Consider the following 16,901-nt stretch of genomic DNA (forward strand, 5'->3'; position numbering starts at 1 on the left):
ACGGCCTTACTCTGAAGATGAGCTTCTTGTGTGAAAACAACAAACCAGCAATGTGTTGCGCGGCCATTGAAAACTGACATGCCAGCAAATAACAGGAAAACGCTTTTCTGGCCTCGCTGCAGTCGACTGCAGGTGGCGCACGACTGCAGGTGGCGCAGATAGGCAGTTTGGAAGGCGCTCGTGCGGCCCGCATACTTTTGCTCACGGGTGTACAATAGATTAACAGCGTTGATATCTTTGGTTGCGTTCCGGCCATATGCCTATAGAAACGCACTCAAAGTTTGCCATGTCGATATTACGACTGTTGTCGTAGCCGTATGTCTCGTTCCAATGTTTGCAATGTGACTAGAACTGACAAGATTTTGATTAAGTGGGTCGCGATCAGCCGTCAGATTTCTTCTGTCCATGATTTGCGAAATCGTTCTTCAACCTCCGTTGTCGTGGTCTGCATACAACACGAATCCGTTTTCTGTCGGGTTCCATGTCGGTTTGCAATCGACCAACGCTATTTCCGTCACGGAAATGACGTCAGTAATGTAGCATGACAGTTTACTTCCATCCACCCGAGACTTTCTAATTCCCGTTTCTTTTAGACTCCCGTTTCTAATTTCGGTGTCTTTAATTCAATTTAGGTTTCAGCTTCCAGCCCCTTGATTCAATTTCGGTTTCCTCCTCAAGTCGCCGAACGCGCGGCCATCGCTGGCGACGGCAGCGCGCTCGACGGATTCAGTCACGCTTCCTCGTGATTAACACTCGCAGCCCGATGCCGGCCGAGCTGCCGCTGATGTAGGCGATGCCGCCGCCGGACGTGCCGCGGAGGGAGGCGTCGCCGATGCCGAGGAAGGCGTCGTTGACGAAGACGAGGTGGAGCGCCTGGCCAGCTGGCTAAGCTTGTTCCGCATGCTCGTCATCTTCCTGCCCCTGTTCGCGCTCTGCATGCCGAGCCTGCTCGGCGACTGGGAGCGCGCGCGTCGCAACGAGACCTCCCTCGCTTCCCGGCGGTTCATGGGCTTCATCACGCCTCCCGGAGCGTCATATCGCCGACAGTCGGTCCGCACCACGTGCCGTAGCCGAGCATGCATCGTGGCCGCCTCGAGCATCTCTCTCGACCCTACGGCCAACCCGTGCGACGACCTGTTCGGTCACGTCTGCAACAACTGGATCAGGGACCATCGCCTCAGCCGGTACGTAGGCTTCTGTGGTGTAACAGCAAACGCCTATACGAATATTCTGCGGGATGAAGGCGTCTCCTCACGACCCCAATAACCACTGCGATACGTCGGCCAACTCGATCATACAGGACTAATAATAATTGTCGGGGTTTTACGTCCCAAAACCACGATGTGTGATTGGCCGTAGTGGAGGGCTCCGGAAATTTCGACCAGCTGTGTTTCTTTAACGCGCACTTAAATCTAAGCGCACGAGCCCCTTGCTGTGTTGTGGGCTGGTGGTCCTGGCGAAGAAGCAGGCGAAGACCGGCGCTGACGAACGCAGCCGGCGGGGACGCTACCAGCCCCGAACACGCGGGTTTGCGCGAAGCGCCGAAGAGAAGAATACAAACGTCCGCACTCTAGCAGTACTCAACACACACTGACTTTATTTACACGTCGCCTTACGAAACATGAAGACATGAATTAGGGTGCCTCAATGACCGCGCGCTCCCCCTCGCGCATCGAGGCACCCTAACATGAATGCCAGAGCGGCGCCCCCTTGCATTCTCACAGTGCATTCCGAAACCGAAACCGCAAGAAACACCAACACAACACCCCTAGCATCTTGAATCCATCGAAATGCGGCCGCCGCGGCCCGGATTCAATCCCACAACCTTCAGGTCAGCAGTCCAGCACCATAATCAGAAGAACTAGAACGACGCAGCGGGTGATCATTCAGGATTAACAAGCCGAGTGAGTTGGAACGCTAACATACTTTTCGAAACGTGCAACCAAGCACACACGATGTGTTGTCTATTCTTTGCCCCGCGTATGCACCGCTGCACGTTTACCCAATTATGTCGATCATACACTTCAAAGATCTTCTATAGTCATAACCCTACACGCTATCATTTTCTGTCTTCTAGTATTTAGCATGTTCTTGCATGTAATTTCACGTCCTGTTGACCTTCGTTTTCTCTGTAATGCCAACAAGATTGTCGGGTACACGTGGGTCTGCTACGTTATAATATGCAGCGACGCTCAACTTACAGACAGCGTTGCAAGACTGCACTGCGCGGACTTACATACTGTGTTCTAGTGTTACCTTAGCCTTGATATTAGTGTGACGCATTGGAAATGCCGATGCCTGTCTAAGGGCGCCAGTTTTGGCAGCTGTCAACTGGGCAGTTGACTAAGATGTGATTGCGAGAAGCAGCATAATATTACTGAGCAATTTCGCGGATTCGGCACTTCGGTCGATTAAGTCGCTTGAATATATCAGCCTTCTGAACGTTGCCGGTAACTTTTTTGATACAGGAATGCGGAAACTTGGGAGGTGAATCGTGACCGGCGCACGGTAGACCACTTACACCAGGCAGCGCTGACTGAAGACCTGCACAAGATTCTGGCGGCCAGGGCCGACGGGCGCTGGTTGCCCGTGGCGTTGCACCGTCTCTACAGCAAGTGCCTCAAGCCGGGACTCAAGGACGCTGCCGAGCTTCGTACTAAGCTGCTTGACAGTGCTAGTCTCTTGTCTTGGCCATACAGCGCACGGGACAAGGCCCACGCCAAGGACATCTCCAAGGTGCGTACAGGCTGTTGTAAACAGGATCGATGAAATGAGTCATTCGAGTGGCAGTATAACAGCGATTCACGAACCAATTATGTTAGCGAATCGACGAGCGTAATAAAAGGAGGGGGGCTGATGAGAGGCAGGTAAGAGCGCATAACAGAGCTATTCCTTTGTTTTCTTTGCAGGTATTGTCGCGCTGTTCCAAGTTAAGCTGTTGTTTAGTAAATTAGATAGTATTCTTTGCGTAAGAGACAGGGAGAATTTATTAGAAGGCAGAGAGGACGGCCTGAGCTTAATTATGCGCTCTGGGAGAGAGAGAGAGATTCTTGGGGTGGAAAGAGGGTGAAGAATGGGGATTAATGACGCAGTGCCTGCTACTCTGCACAGGGAAAAGGGGAAAAACGGTGATGAAGATGATGATGACAGGAAGAGGTATGCGTATCTACAATAACCACGTAACGAAGTGGTATTTTTAAAGTCTGGTGTCTAGTACAGTACCAGCTTGACATTTAGCAGTAGTGTGCGTCACAGGCAACATAGAGTGAGACTGAAGTTTCACTGACTTTTTTTCTTGTGTAGAAGTACGTGACGTCTTTGAAATGAAGTGGCATGCCCTCTTTCAATTTAATGCTCAGGAGCAATAGGGATGGTCGATTAAAATTTTTAATCGATTAATCGTTAATCGTTAATCGATTTAGCCTTTAATCGATCAATTGCTTTGGTGGAATCTTTTAATCGATTAATCGACATTTTAAATGGGTGCTTTAAAACCGATATCTCTTTGTTTGAGAGGCATCGTTCGTGTTTGATATTGGCCTAAATCTTTTTATTAGACGCGCTGACGATCCAAAATTCCCACTTTCGAAAGTGTCGACGACGAGCCCCTTGTGTCCAGTGTGCGAAAATTCATACTTTCGCACACTGGACGCAAGGGGCCCGTCGTCGTTGGTTGATGTCGCAGATTCAAGCAGCATCTGTGGCCATCATCCCTAGATTGTGTTAAACACAATAATAATTAGAATTAACAGACAATAATACCACGGAAAGTATAGGGGATGTTAAGGGTGTATGACAAAGAAAAACGAGCCCTTAAAATTTTCACTTCTTTCCTTCATTCATAGCGAGGGTCTCGTTCTGACAGACTTGGTGTCTTCAGGTAGTATGCGAAGGATTTTTGGTCAGCTGCCAGCTCGTAAAAAAAGGTCACTTGCTACGTGACGTCAAAAAGCAGAAAAAGAGTGTTCCACACTCGCCGCCATGGCTGTGATCGGCGCTGACTAACACTCCTAGGTTTAAATGCACATGTGTACTCTTTGAAGTGGACGGGGGGGATGACCGCCGCCGTAGCTCAGTGGTAGAGCATCGGGCGCGTTATTCGAAGGTCGCAAGTTCGGTCCCTGCCAGCGGCAAGTCATCTTCTCGTCCACTTTACTTTCGTCACATTGATATCCCAATTATTGCAAATAACATCCCCTATACTTTCCTTGGCATTATTGTCTGTTAGTTCTAATTAATATTGCGGGAAATAGAGTGACATGAGTTTCTGCCTCCCGGCTAGAAAAAACAGCAGCTGGGCTAGTATACTCTGCAGGTTTCATCTGATCGTAGCCGTAACACGGCGCCACTCGCACCTTTTCAATCGTGCGAACAGCCTGAACTGTGAGCGCTATTTAGTGTATCAGACATTACAACATAAATTTCGCGACTGTCCTTCTTCTTCTCACAGCAGAAGACGGGGGCCTCTAGCTGAAAGCTGTATTTCTCCCTAAATATGCGACCATACAGTATTGCTAAATGCTACAAGGTCACTTCTTCAATAGTAATTCACTGGATGCTAGACGTTCGGTAAACCGACGCCCGTAAAGTTGCGGATTACATAAAGGGTCTATAAGACCCTTTTCACAATTCGCGAGTGCGCATTCCTGCGCTACATTTTCTCTCAACTAATGGCAGCAACTTTCGTGCTTCAAGAGGAGACGAGGTCGTAGTTGCGCGTGCTGGCGTTTGTGTATTATGCGTGTTCGTGTCAAGAGAGCCGAGTCTATACTTTCCGCGTCCCAGCGCAAGCAAACCGCGCTTGAACACTCTGAAGAAGTGACTAGCTGCCATTAATTGGGCTAACAGCATCATAGGAAAGTTAGCTCAACAATTATGAAAATGGTATATACCCTATAAGACGGACAGTTGGGCTAGTTGGTATACAGCATAATAAAAGATAGTTACTAGCGTCCTTCTCCTCTTTACGCTAGCAAACGTGTATTTTATGTATATGCGGATTACCAAATCATCTCCCCATCATCGTACTTCATCACTCTTTTTGCCCCGTTGCGTTTTCCCCGGTGCAGAGTAGCAGGTAGGGGCGTACGAGCTCAGGCCTCCCTTTCTGCCTTATAATATATTTTCTCTGTCTCTTTCATTTTTAAACAATATTTTATTTGCTAAAGAGTAAAACAGAATGGCACTAAGAACCAGTGAGGAAATAAGCAGCGCATATTACAATGCCGCACTTACACAAGAAACGAGTAAAATCTGAGGGTTGAATAAAATACAAAGAAAGTTGCGATTGACACTAAAGGTGACGAAAACTACTCGTTTATCAAATGTAAGCAGACATGCGTTTATGCGGCAACACGATGAAACACCGCGGCAAAAACCAAACACGAACAAAGTAAGCTACAAGACGTTGCCCTGGCACGTATGAAATTTACAGAAAAGAATAAACTTCTCTGTTGAAAGTTGGCGAATCCACGTGCTGCTTACTTTCTCAACAGTCCCCTTTTGTTTTGTTTCATGGGGTTGCTGCTCCGAACCACATGCTTTTTTCTACAGAGCGAAGAAATGTCAGTTGCCCGAGATGCTCGGGCGACAACCGACACCTCCTTTGGGTCGCCACACATCCAGCACGCGAAGAAAGGCGCTCGGATGCTACTCACGTTGCAGGAATTGGCAAATACTTCATTGCAACGTCAAACACATGACCTAGGCCAGTTCGCATGCTGGGCCAAGTCTCAAGTGGGTTCGGATTGGTGCGGCGATCGACTACAGGATTACTATAGTATGTCTTGAACTGAGAAGGCATTTAGTTCATCGGATCGTACTCTAGTGCAACGTAATTTCGTAAAAGTGCGCGATCGACGGCATCCCAAATAGAACCAGAAAAAGTAGTTGTATTCGGCTTTGCAACTTCCTGCGTCTAAGGATAGCGTTCAGGATCTGCGTCTCAGGATAGCGCGCCTCGCAGTCATGCGCTCCGGCCAAGGGGCGAGGTTGGTGGCGGGAGTGGGGGATGCCGCAATCGATTAATGGAGTAGTTTTCATCGATTAATTTAATTAATCAAAAGGCACAAATCGATTATGATTAATCGATTAATTGTGGACCTTTAATCGATTAATCGATTAATCGTTCATCGATTTTACCATCCCTAAGGAGCAAATACTGAAATTAAGACGACGGGGAAATATATAACTTTGGTTTCTCCTGTGTGGTATGCTGTTTAGGGTATACAGTCACATTCGCTGGCAAAGTTTATGCAGTGTCAACACTGCTTCGGTTGCACAAAATTTGGCTCTTTACGAATACTGTCGATGTTTGTGGCAATATCGGCACGCGTGGATCATTTGGATCCATGATATCGCCCGGCCCATATTTCGCGACAAACATTCCTACGCTTCGTCGCTAAGCCATCGGATATAGAACCACACACTAACCTTAGCCTAATCGATAACAGATTGATAGCGGTTAACAGAATGACTCCGAGGTATCAAATAGTGAACAACTACAAGATAAACGCGAGGGGTAGGCGCTGAATACAAATAAACAACCTTTGATTTCATGCTCGACGTGGAACTGCCGATTATCACGTTCGGCGTTCGCAACTGCGTAGGCGGTGGGCAACGCCTACTACTTCACGAACGAGCCGGCACTTCTGCGCATGGGTGTGGGCGCCGACGGTCGTGCTTTTCTGGCCGAGCCTCGGCTGCTGCTGGACGCTCTGACGGTGGGTCCCCGCGAGGTGGCGCAGGCTGCCGCTGCGGTCTTCTTGTCGGCCGGAGGGCAGCTGCCGGTGCCCGAATACGTCAACAAGGTGGAGGAGCTCCTGGACAAGGCGCGAAGGGGCGACGACCCAGCACCGTGGAATACCACGCTGCGCCTTCCAGGTGAAGTACTAAACATCTACTTTGTCTGAAATGCATACTTGAAGAAGTTCAAGGGAAGATAGAGGCTTGAAGCGATGAAAAATCCTTCTACACGGGTTGTCGCTGGAGCCAACATTTCGTCAAGTGATCTTATTGGACAAGTGGTCTTCTTCGACAAGTGGACAAGGCAGCAACAGTTGCTACATTGAAGAAAAGACCACTTGTCCAAACGTTGGCTCAACGACACCGCCTGTTCTAGAATATTTCATAACTATAAAGAAGAAATGAGCATTGTTTGCTGTTCATGTTCATAGAATTCATTTACATCACAATTGCAAAAAAAATATATTTCCTGTTTATATATTTAGGCACCAGATAAAACTCTTATACAATCTGTAACTGTTACGTTCCATTAACTTCTCTGTTTCACCGCGACCTTCAAGGTGTTAAATGCTGTAATGCTTGATGGTGCCCTTGCTACGTACAGGGTATTGAATTTGTTTTTATTATGTTTGTTGTAATGTATTTATATATCAAATGAGATCCTGCGTTAATATACTAAGGATCTGAAGCTCGCTTTTATCCCGTTGCGATGCAGAGACGAGGAATGACACATCCCGACCGAGCGCCGCGGGGGGACCACAGGACGCGTGGTCCTCATGGAACCTCCGCACCATCATTGAGGAGGCGTTCGAAGGTCGAGAGACTCCCGACGAAGTCGTAGTTCGGGCGCCCAGCTACGTCGACGCGCTGCCGGACGCGCTCAAGGTGCCTTCTTTAGGAACGAAGGATTTGCAATAGCAATATGCCTCAACAACCTCACCGGCTACTCATTCCTAAAAGGGACATTAAAAAGAAAAAAATATTTTACTAGTATCAGTCAATTACCCGTCCACAGTACCAAAAAAACAACGTTCTTCCAGGGATAAAACGTTTGGTAAGCCGAAAGGGCGTAATAAGAAAATATCGAGTGGCGGCGCAACCTTCAACTTTCCGTATCAACTCGCCGTGACGTCGTAACTTTTGATGGCGTCTGCTGGGTCCTATATAATCATTTTTCGACAAAATTACATTGTGTTGTAAATAAGGGAGCCAGCGACTCAATGATTCAAGTTTCGGGAATTTTTATCCAACGGACCTACCGAAAGTACGACAGGATATAATGAAAGCTGTGACCTCAGGCAGACGTACCAGCGTTGGGGGTTTTAGTACTTCCATTTTTTTTTCATCTCATAGCGGAGCTATGATAGCGAAATCAACAAAAATTATAGTTCTCAAAGTATAACTTACCACTGTAAATTGATTTAGCGTTTAACTTTATAGTGTCCCTTTACGGTCAACCAGCATAAGTGACGCCGGCAGTCAAAAGTCCGTGCCACAATCACCTCCGTGGAAAAAGAAATGAGCTGGCTAACACTTCACGGGTCTCGTATGCATGTGCATATAAATGCCAAAGAATGTAGACTGTGGTATGTAAAACTAGCCTAATTTCCCATGCGACGCAGCAAGTGAAAAAGCACGAGCTGCTCAACTACCTGGGTCTGCGCACGGCCCTCCTGGCATCCCGCCTGCTGCCAGCTGGTCCAGAGAAGCAGCTCCTCTGCCGGCTCATTGACGTCGATGACACGGCGCCAGCCCGAAACGCCACTGAACATTGTATTCGCCTGATTGGTGGGTGATCGTTCTTTTAGTGACTATCTCGCGTATAGCATATATATCTGAGCAAATAATACTTTTATTTCTTCGTCGTTTCCAAGTGTATAAAAACGTTGTCGATCTTCTCACCAACCAGCCAGCCTGGTTATCTTACCCGGTGCTATTTAGGAGTATAAATAAGGCGTTTAGTGCATATTCTATTGCTGCAGTAACCCGCTCGTTCAGTAATCGGTCCGTCTCGGCTGCTTACCTGAAGTTTGCGAGCTCGATCCTGGCCGCAGCGGTCGCATTTCGACGGAGGCGAAGTGCTAAAGGCCCGTGTACTGTGCTATATCAGTGCACGTTAAAGAACACCAGATGGTCAAAATTTCAGGAATCAAGTGGTTAATCGATAAGGAGCTTGAGTATTCTGATCCTGTGCGATCGACTCGTGAAGATGAGGAAGGCGTGTGCAGCAAGGTCTACATCGTTTGTACGCTTCGCAGCGAAATACGAGCCGGAGTTGGCGCTTTACGCGCTCACGGCCTTGTCTCCGCTGGTGACCGGCGTGGACACTGAATCCCTGTTGGGCTTCCTGCGGCGCCAGCTGTCCAGCGAGATTCGTGCCGGTGCGCTAGACTTAGACGACCCGACGCTTGCGGATCATCTTGCCGACCGTATCTACTCCATGCCGTGGATCGGACCTGCGCCGAGTTGGCTGCGGAACGTCACTTTACGCGAGGCATACTTCATGAGGTATGCGGCTTTTCCCGAAGAGGATACCTCCTTCCCGAAAGCTCCTTTTTCATAACTGAGGAAACTTCGCGGCGCAGATTGAACGAATACACATAACTAGGGGTGTGCAAATATTCGAAAGTTTCGAATATTCGTCGAATATTACATTCGAAATATTCGTATTCGATTCGGAAATCGTGTATTCGAAAAGTTTGGAATATTCGATAACTTCGATTATTCGAAAAATTTGAATATGCAATTCGATTATCATGCATAAAATAACTCGTCTTCCACATTTCTGCTGCGTTCGTATTGCTAAAAACGTTGCCGAGAGGAGCGATAAACATCGTAAGTACACGGAGGCACGATATCTGCCTGCGGCGAGCACCCCAATACGTATGATTTATTGCTGGTGCATCTCCGACGTGCAGCGCTGTTGGCGATCATGTAACCGTATATTTTCAATATTATGCGGCCGTAACGTGCCGCACTACCACTCGTTCACTATGCGGGACCACTTCTCAAGAAAGACAGTGACCCATGTGACTGGTGGCGGACTGTAGGCACCTTCAGATCCCCCAGTCTGGCAAAGCTTTGCCCCATGTACCTCCCTATACCAGCCACTTCTGTTCCAAGCGAGCGTGCCTTTTCAGTGGCAGGGGGTTTGTCTCTGCTAGAAGGAAGCGCCTGCTGCCTGATCATGTGGAGCAACTCATATTTCTTCATGATAACATCTAGTCATTACTTTCATTGTGCCGTGATATTTGATTGTGTTGTGATGTGCATTGCGCTAGCCTGGACATTGTGTTCTGGAGATAGCAGTGTATGTTGTGTTGCCAGTCAGGCTGTTAATGTTTTTTTTTCTTCAAATAGCTACATGTTAAATAAAATATTGTTACTGTGGAGGCATTTTTCCTTTGATATTCGATTCGATATTCGAAGGTGGATATTCGTATTCGATTCTTATTCGAAAAATTTGATATTCGCACACCCCTACACATAACACAAAATAACAGGACGGGCGCCAACTTCCAACTAATTTTTTCCGCGGTGTAAATGTCTTCGTTCAAGAAAAAAAAAACGGCATGTCACGATGAATGTGTTGGCTCTTGCGTCAGATAGCCGAAGCTAAGCAGGTTGGACTCGGTCCGTCCTTGATAGGGCGAAGTTGTGGGGTGATGGCTAACTAATCTTACAGCCTACCTGCTTGAAAAATACGTTAGCAAAGTTTTCCTCTACAATTACTGTAGGAAACTCCGGTGCTGCGGTCGCTCTGCTGCCACGGGAATGATGGGTAGTGCGTTGATTTGTCTTAAACTTCGTGTTTGTTGTAGATAGTGGGACGTTGTGCACATAATAGGTCAATCATGCTGGCCCGCGTCCATTTATGTAGGACGAGCATGCAAGTGAGGTTCAGATCAACAGTTTATATAGCGTTTACACCCTTCCATAGTAACTGACAGGTTTAGTGGCGATCGCTTCGGGCAGCGCACTGACATACTGTCTCTCCTATACATCGTTGGTGATGTTGCTGTGTTGGTGCACCTCTTCATCGCCATTTTTGTTTCTCTGAACTACACGGTGCAGAAGAAATAAGCATGGGCAGGTCATGAAGGGCGAAAGCAAGATAACCGCTGGTCATTAATGGGCCCCTGCAACACTTTTTAAGCATGGTCAGAAAACGCTGCCTATCGGTAGTCGTCGAGGCTTCCGAGAACACGCGAGCCAAACATTATAGCGCAGCACGCCGCCTGGAATTTACAATTAATTTTCAAAGTCAGCTAGAAAGACTCCCTATTGTCTCCACAAATGATGGAGGCGAAATGGTAGAGGCTCGTATACTTGGGTTTAGGTGCACGTTAAAGAACACTAGATGGTCGAAATTTCCGGAGCCCTTCACTACGGCGTCTATCAATCATATCGTGGTTTTGGGACGTAAAACCCCAGATATTGTTATTATCCCTACAAATGATGCCATATACCCAAATACTGCTCCATATACCCAGAGTCCACGGCCGTTGGCTGATTTGGGCATTGTGAACAGCATAGCCACCGTGGCTGTCGCGGGCTGCCGCCACGTGCCCGCGCTCGCACTCGCAGTCACACTGAAAGTAAGCCGCGCGTTCGAAGAAAAAAGATTGAAAGAAAGTGCTTAAGGTCATGCCACGCGCTGACGAAGGGACGCGGCTTCTTGCTCCCTTGTCACCCCCCTCCCTGCGTAGCTTTCAGCGGGCTCGCTGATACGAAAGGAGAAGGAAAGCTCTTAAAGTGTGCGGCAAATCCCCGTTACTCCGCTCGTATATTTGACAGATTCTAAAAATTTTTTGCGGCAGTCGATTCGTGAGGCAATACGCTCTTTTGATGAAGCCATTAGAAGATTACTTGGAGAAGTGTTGTTGCAGGGCCCCTTTAAGAGTAACAGACGCGATTCCAAGAGAAGGTAAGCGCATGATGGGGGAGGCAAAATGCTAGGTGAGCAGATGAGATTAAAAAGTGTCGGGGTTAACGCAGCAAGCACGGGACCGGATCGACTGGTGGAATATAGGAGTGACATTTGCCCCGCAGTGTGCGTAGTCAGGCTGATGATGATGATGACGACACGGCTCAGGTTCTACGAAGGCAAAGCGGCGCCCGTTGGGTCCGCGGATACGTCGCAGGCCATGTTCGCCTGGATGCAAGAGAAGGCAGTCAGCGAGCACCTGGCGACGAACGGGCCGCACAGGACCACCGGCGACCAGCCTTGGCGTCCCGGCCTACTCTCAACGCGCTGCATGCTCGCGCTGCGCGAAGGAGAGGCCGCCGACAGCGATGGCGCGCCGCGGCCTGAAGCCACGCTACAGGTTTGTCGTCGCAGTTCGGCACGCGGTCAGCACTCGTGAAATGACAAGAGCGGCGTGTTGGGCGGGTCGGTAAAGCTGCACGTTGAGTCGTTCAATAGCGGGGAAAAAAACAAGCACATAAGAAGGACCTTCGGTGCTCCTTTTGGACGATGAGAGATTGTTTCTTAACACCTGATAACGATGCCATACTGTTGTTACGTTGTTTACGGATTGTAAGCTCTCCTTTTTACTGTTCTTGCTTTTGTTAACCGAATAAAGTTGTGCGCCTGCGCTTTTGTTTACTAAAGGTGATAATGGTGCATGTTTTTTTAGCCTTTTGAGATAACTATATATACGATTGCAACAGTATGTTACATATGTGCTTCTGAATAAACATTGGTTATAAGTAAGCGCCTGTCACGTGTAGCTTCCTTTCCTTCTTCTATCCATGTCTTTTCGCGCTAATAATAATAATAATAATAATAATAATAATAATAATAATAATAATAATAATAATAATAATAATAATAGGGGTTTAACGTCCCAAAATCACGACATGATTAGGAGAGACGCCGTTGTGGAGGGCTCCCGAAATTTTGACCACCGGGGTCCTTTAACGTGCACCTAAATCTAAGCACACGAGCCTCTAGCATTTTCGCCTGCATCAAAAATGCGGCCGCCGCGTTTTCGCACTATTCAACGATTCGAGTTGGAATTGTTTTTTGCCAATCTTTCTGTGTTGCGTGTCATCTCTAAGCAGTAACAAGCGCAGTAACAAGGACCAGTGGCCAATTCCAAAGGAGTAAAGGTGCTTGTAGTGCTGTGAGCTTACTAGTTTTGCACGTTTCTGTGCGCTTGGCGCTTTCTCAACAAAACCCCTTTCTATGCTGGTTGCGCTTTTTTTTTTCCTTTTCCTCAATTTGGTGTCCAGTTGTATCGTCAGCCGCAAGTATTGAGCTTACGCGGCCAAAGCGCGAAAAATCGAAGTTTCACTTTCCTTTCTTTCTAAGAATGAACCTGCGATCACTAACTTGATGAAGTTTTACAGTCTGAACCTGTTCAGCGCTTCTCTTTAGAGCCCCTTTAAGGAATAAACAGCCTCGTGCGAACAAGGGAAGTTTTTAACTCGTGCGATCCTAGTAGGCTGTGGTCGCTTAGCAGGTAAGGTGCCACGCTGCTAAACTAGAGGACCATGGGTTCGACCCCCGACGACTGCAGCCGCATTTCTATGGGTTCTAAGTGCAAGAACTCGTGCATTTCGACTTAGCCGCACTTTAAAGAACCCCAGGTGGTCCATAATAATAGGATTCTCCCACTGTGCGGCGCACCTCATGATCGTAGCATGGTTTTGGACGCAAAATTTCATATTATTTCATTATTAATATTACTATTACTTTTTTTGCTTCACTGTCCGTTGGATGCATGTATATGAGAAGTCGTGGCCGTCGGCTGCCCTAACGTCGCTTGGTCCAGCTTTTATGTTGGCTTTCGAAATAAAAGGAAAACGCAAAAATATTCTGGTGCGACGAAACACTGCGCAGGTGCCACCGGCTGCATTGGACTTACTCTGGGGCACACATCCGTCGACAGCCATGCTACAGGTGGCACGCATCGGTGAGTTTTATCTCCCTGCTGTACTGTGACGCATGACAACTGTAGAAACTAATTTGACGACGGTCGACATTCAGTCTTGTTCATATAACATTGAAAAAAAAAGAAGGTGTCAAGATCTAGGAAGGACGGCCAAATTGGTGCCTTCTTTTTCAGCAGTTATTTTTAACGTTTGTACCTGTTAGTTACAATACTATATTATTCACAATACTGCGAATTCCACGTAACACATATGCACGCACGCGCCCTATACGTGAGCAGAGACAAGACAAACAATAGCAATAGACACGCGCGTATGCAGTTGTTGACGTCGTTTCTGGAGCACATTATTGGGTGACGTCCATAGGCCTGCGCAGGGTTCCCCATCAGTGGTGGTCGGGGGGGGGGGGGGGGCCAAGGTACATCGCAGCGCCCCCCCACCCTACTAAATCAATGTATGGGGCAGATTTTGCGCCCCCCCCCCCCCCTCTTAGGTGACTAGAAGGGTATGCAGATGCAGATGTAGAAGGGTAGAAGGGTACGGGGCAGATTTTGCCCCCCTCCCCTTTTAGATGATTAGGGAGGGGCGGCCGCCCCCCCCCCCCCCCCCGTGCGCACGCCTATGGTGACGTCAGCTACGAAACAAGTTGTTACTAATCACTGCAATCACACTTGCCCACTTTCACAGTATAGCCGTCGCATCTGCCAAAGCAGCGCTTAGTACATGACTAGGCTACTCGATTACAGGGATAGTGCGAACGAGTGACGACATTGCGGATATCAAGCAATTACGGGCTATATCGGGCACACCTCCAATGACACGATAATGGCCGCACGAACGCACGCACACACACACACGCACGACAATCGAAAGCGTGGCGATAACACCGTATGGATAGTTAAACCTCGTTATAACGACTACTGATATAGCGAATTATCTGTTATAGCGAACTAAATGCTACCTTTGGTTGGTCACGCTTCATTTCAGTGATATTCTTTTTATAACCAAACTGCAAACGCGAGAACCACCGCGATATACCGGTTGTAACGAAGAAATGTTCGGTTCGTGCGAGGCTCAAAGCTAGGAAGTCAGCATAAAAAAAACTAAATACACATCTTTAGCAGTTCGAAAAGGTTGCGGAAATTCCAGTCGTGAAGCGCAAAAAAAAAGCGCATTTGTCTGGTCGCGCCACCGTATATGAATCGAAGGAGACACGTAATGATCACATCGTTTTAAGTTGGTTTCAAGCCGAGAATAAAGCGTTTCTGAATCTACGATATTGTGTAAACCAGATTGCCGATTTGTTAGAGCCAATATTTACCTTCTTTACAAAGAACATCGGATATAACGAACTAATTTATGGTCGCTCCTGCTACTTCGTTACAACGAAATGTATGCGTATTCGGACTCTTGCTTTCTCCTAGGCGTGCGTGCGTTCAAGGCAGTGCTGGAGCATCTGTTCCGCTGGCAGCAACGGCAGCACACCGACGCCACGGGACCGCACGTACTCGACAACTGCACCCCGTGGGACGCGGCCCCGCGCCAGCTGGACATTGCTCTCGAGTCCAGGGCGCTGTCCCTGGCGTTACGTGCTTACCTGGCGTGGCCAGGAGCCCCGGAGCTCGTGCTGCCGACACTGCTGCATCTGGAACCCGAACAGCTCTTCTACGTCTTCTACGCGCTCAACCAGTGCGAGGTCAATGGGCCGGACGTGGAGCAGACTCTCGCTTCCAGGAGCAAGGTGAGTTTCCTCGGCACAAGCAGGGCTATTTGTGAAAGAAACATGAAGCTGCAGAATTCACAAATTGATCCAATACGCAGAATAGATCCAGCCAATATCTTGTCTTTCTTAAGTCCAAATCGCCATGGATACCCGCCACGGTGGTTATGGTGCTTGACTGCTCGCCCGAAGGTCGCGGGACTAAAATCCCTAGATTTGTCCTAAAGAACAGGGAAAAATCTAGGGACTTTACGCGGGACCGTATCCCGGCCACGGTGGCGGAATTTTCGATGGAGGCGAAAATACTTAAAAGCCCATGTTAAGGCGCACGTTAAAGAACCCCAGGTGGTTGAAATTTTCGGAACCCTCCATTATGACGTCCCTCACGATCATTTTGTGGTCTTGGGACGGTAAACCCCAATACTTAAAAATGAAATCGCCATGGATTTCTGCCTAAATGTCTGCATAAAGGCACTGGTGACGTCCGGATACACGGACAACGAACAATCATGTCTGGGGCCTGCTGGTCGATTCTTCTTGTCCACGGTGACCCGACCAATGTTCTAGTAACGTTGGACCCGACAGCCACAAACCATTGTAAAAGACGGTAGGCTGCAAACACGGACACAGAGAAGTTGGGACAGCACGAACGCCGACTAACAACCCTGAAAGGCTACCGTTTTTCATCGCAAGCTTCCATCTTCCACTTCCTGCCGTTTTTTTTTGGAACTCTTGTTAGTCGGCATTTATGTTGTCAACGACTTTTCTCTCGTGTCCATGTCTGCATGCCTACCGTATTTTATCATGAATGCCTACCAACTATAGCTCAGCTTTCTGTCATTCCAAGTCACGAACTATGTCAGATTGACCATGCCGGCATGTCCCGACAGCCACTAAGCCATTGCAACTCATGTAATAGCACGAAAAAAGTGGAAAGGACGACAACAGGGACAGAGTGTACAGAGCGCTGTTTACACTCCGTCCCTGTTGTCGTCCTTTCTATTTTTTCGCGCTGTTACATGAATTAAATAAACCAACTAGCCCACCAAGAAACCATTCTTCACTAAACCATGTTGTCAGATTCATCATGGTTTGATTGGCGATTGTACGGCTGAATTACAGTTAGCACCTCTCCGCCATGCAACATCGTGTGGCTGAAACTTGTGCTTCACTAATCTTATGCGATTGACTCATTGCCCAATAGACGGTACCTAATATTAAGGCTTATTCATGCTGAATATCATGCAGCCGCGCGACGACGGGGCCCGAGCCGGCCGTGCTTCCTGGGTCAACCGGGTGACGGCCAGGAACGAGGACTTCGCCAGGGCCTTCAGGTGTCCTACGCCGCTGAAGCCACCGAACCCGTTTCGCGACTGCGGCCTGGTTCCCCCTCGAGCTCCGGGGGCACGGACGGTCCGCACCTGAGCTTGCGGACTTCAACAGAAAACTTTCAGGCGCCCCCGTGGAATCGGAGAAGCCTTCGCTTTTTACATAAATATATCACACGTTCATTAAACTGCAAGTGCTCAGGGCTCATTCT

General features: G+C 48.2%; 1 protein-coding gene across 2 annotated transcripts; it reads left to right on the forward strand.

The window, feature by feature from the left end:
• Positions 1-748: 748 nt before the first annotated feature.
• LOC119392881 (uncharacterized) lies at positions 749-16,901 on the forward strand. Of its 2 annotated transcripts, XM_037659811.2 has the most exons (8): positions 750-1,184; positions 2,469-2,736; positions 6,609-6,882; positions 9,003-9,252; positions 11,840-12,071; positions 13,592-13,664; positions 15,066-15,382; positions 16,610-16,901. In XM_037659811.2, the coding sequence occupies exons 1-8, from the start codon at positions 901-903 to the stop codon at positions 16,784-16,786; spliced, it is 1,875 nt and encodes a 624-aa protein (XP_037515739.2). In that variant the 5' UTR covers positions 750-900; the 3' UTR covers positions 16,787-16,901. The 2 variants fall into 2 exon arrangements, with proteins under 2 accessions (XP_049272340.1, XP_037515739.2); XM_049416383.1 differs by lacking the exon at positions 11,840-12,071 and having other exon boundaries at positions 749-1,184; positions 16,610-16,877.

Source organism: Rhipicephalus sanguineus, chromosome 5 (assembly GCF_013339695.2).
Source record: "Rhipicephalus sanguineus isolate Rsan-2018 chromosome 5, BIME_Rsan_1.4, whole genome shotgun sequence".
In the NCBI taxonomy this organism is placed as follows: Eukaryota; Metazoa; Arthropoda; class Arachnida; order Ixodida; family Ixodidae; genus Rhipicephalus; species Rhipicephalus sanguineus.

Bases quoted from the DNA above. Each gene is read 5' to 3' on its own strand.
- LOC119392881 (XM_037659811.2), top strand. From the start codon at position 901: ATGCTCGTCATCTTCCTGCCCCTGTTCGCGCTCTGCATGCCGAGCCTG. The intron at 9,253-11,839 runs GTATGCGGCTTT...GACACGGCTCAG, and splicing joins CGCGAGGCATACTTCATGAG to GTTCTACGAAGGCAAAGCGG. The intron at 13,665-15,065 runs GTGAGTTTTATC...GCTTTCTCCTAG, and splicing joins GCTACAGGTGGCACGCATCG to GCGTGCGTGCGTTCAAGGCA.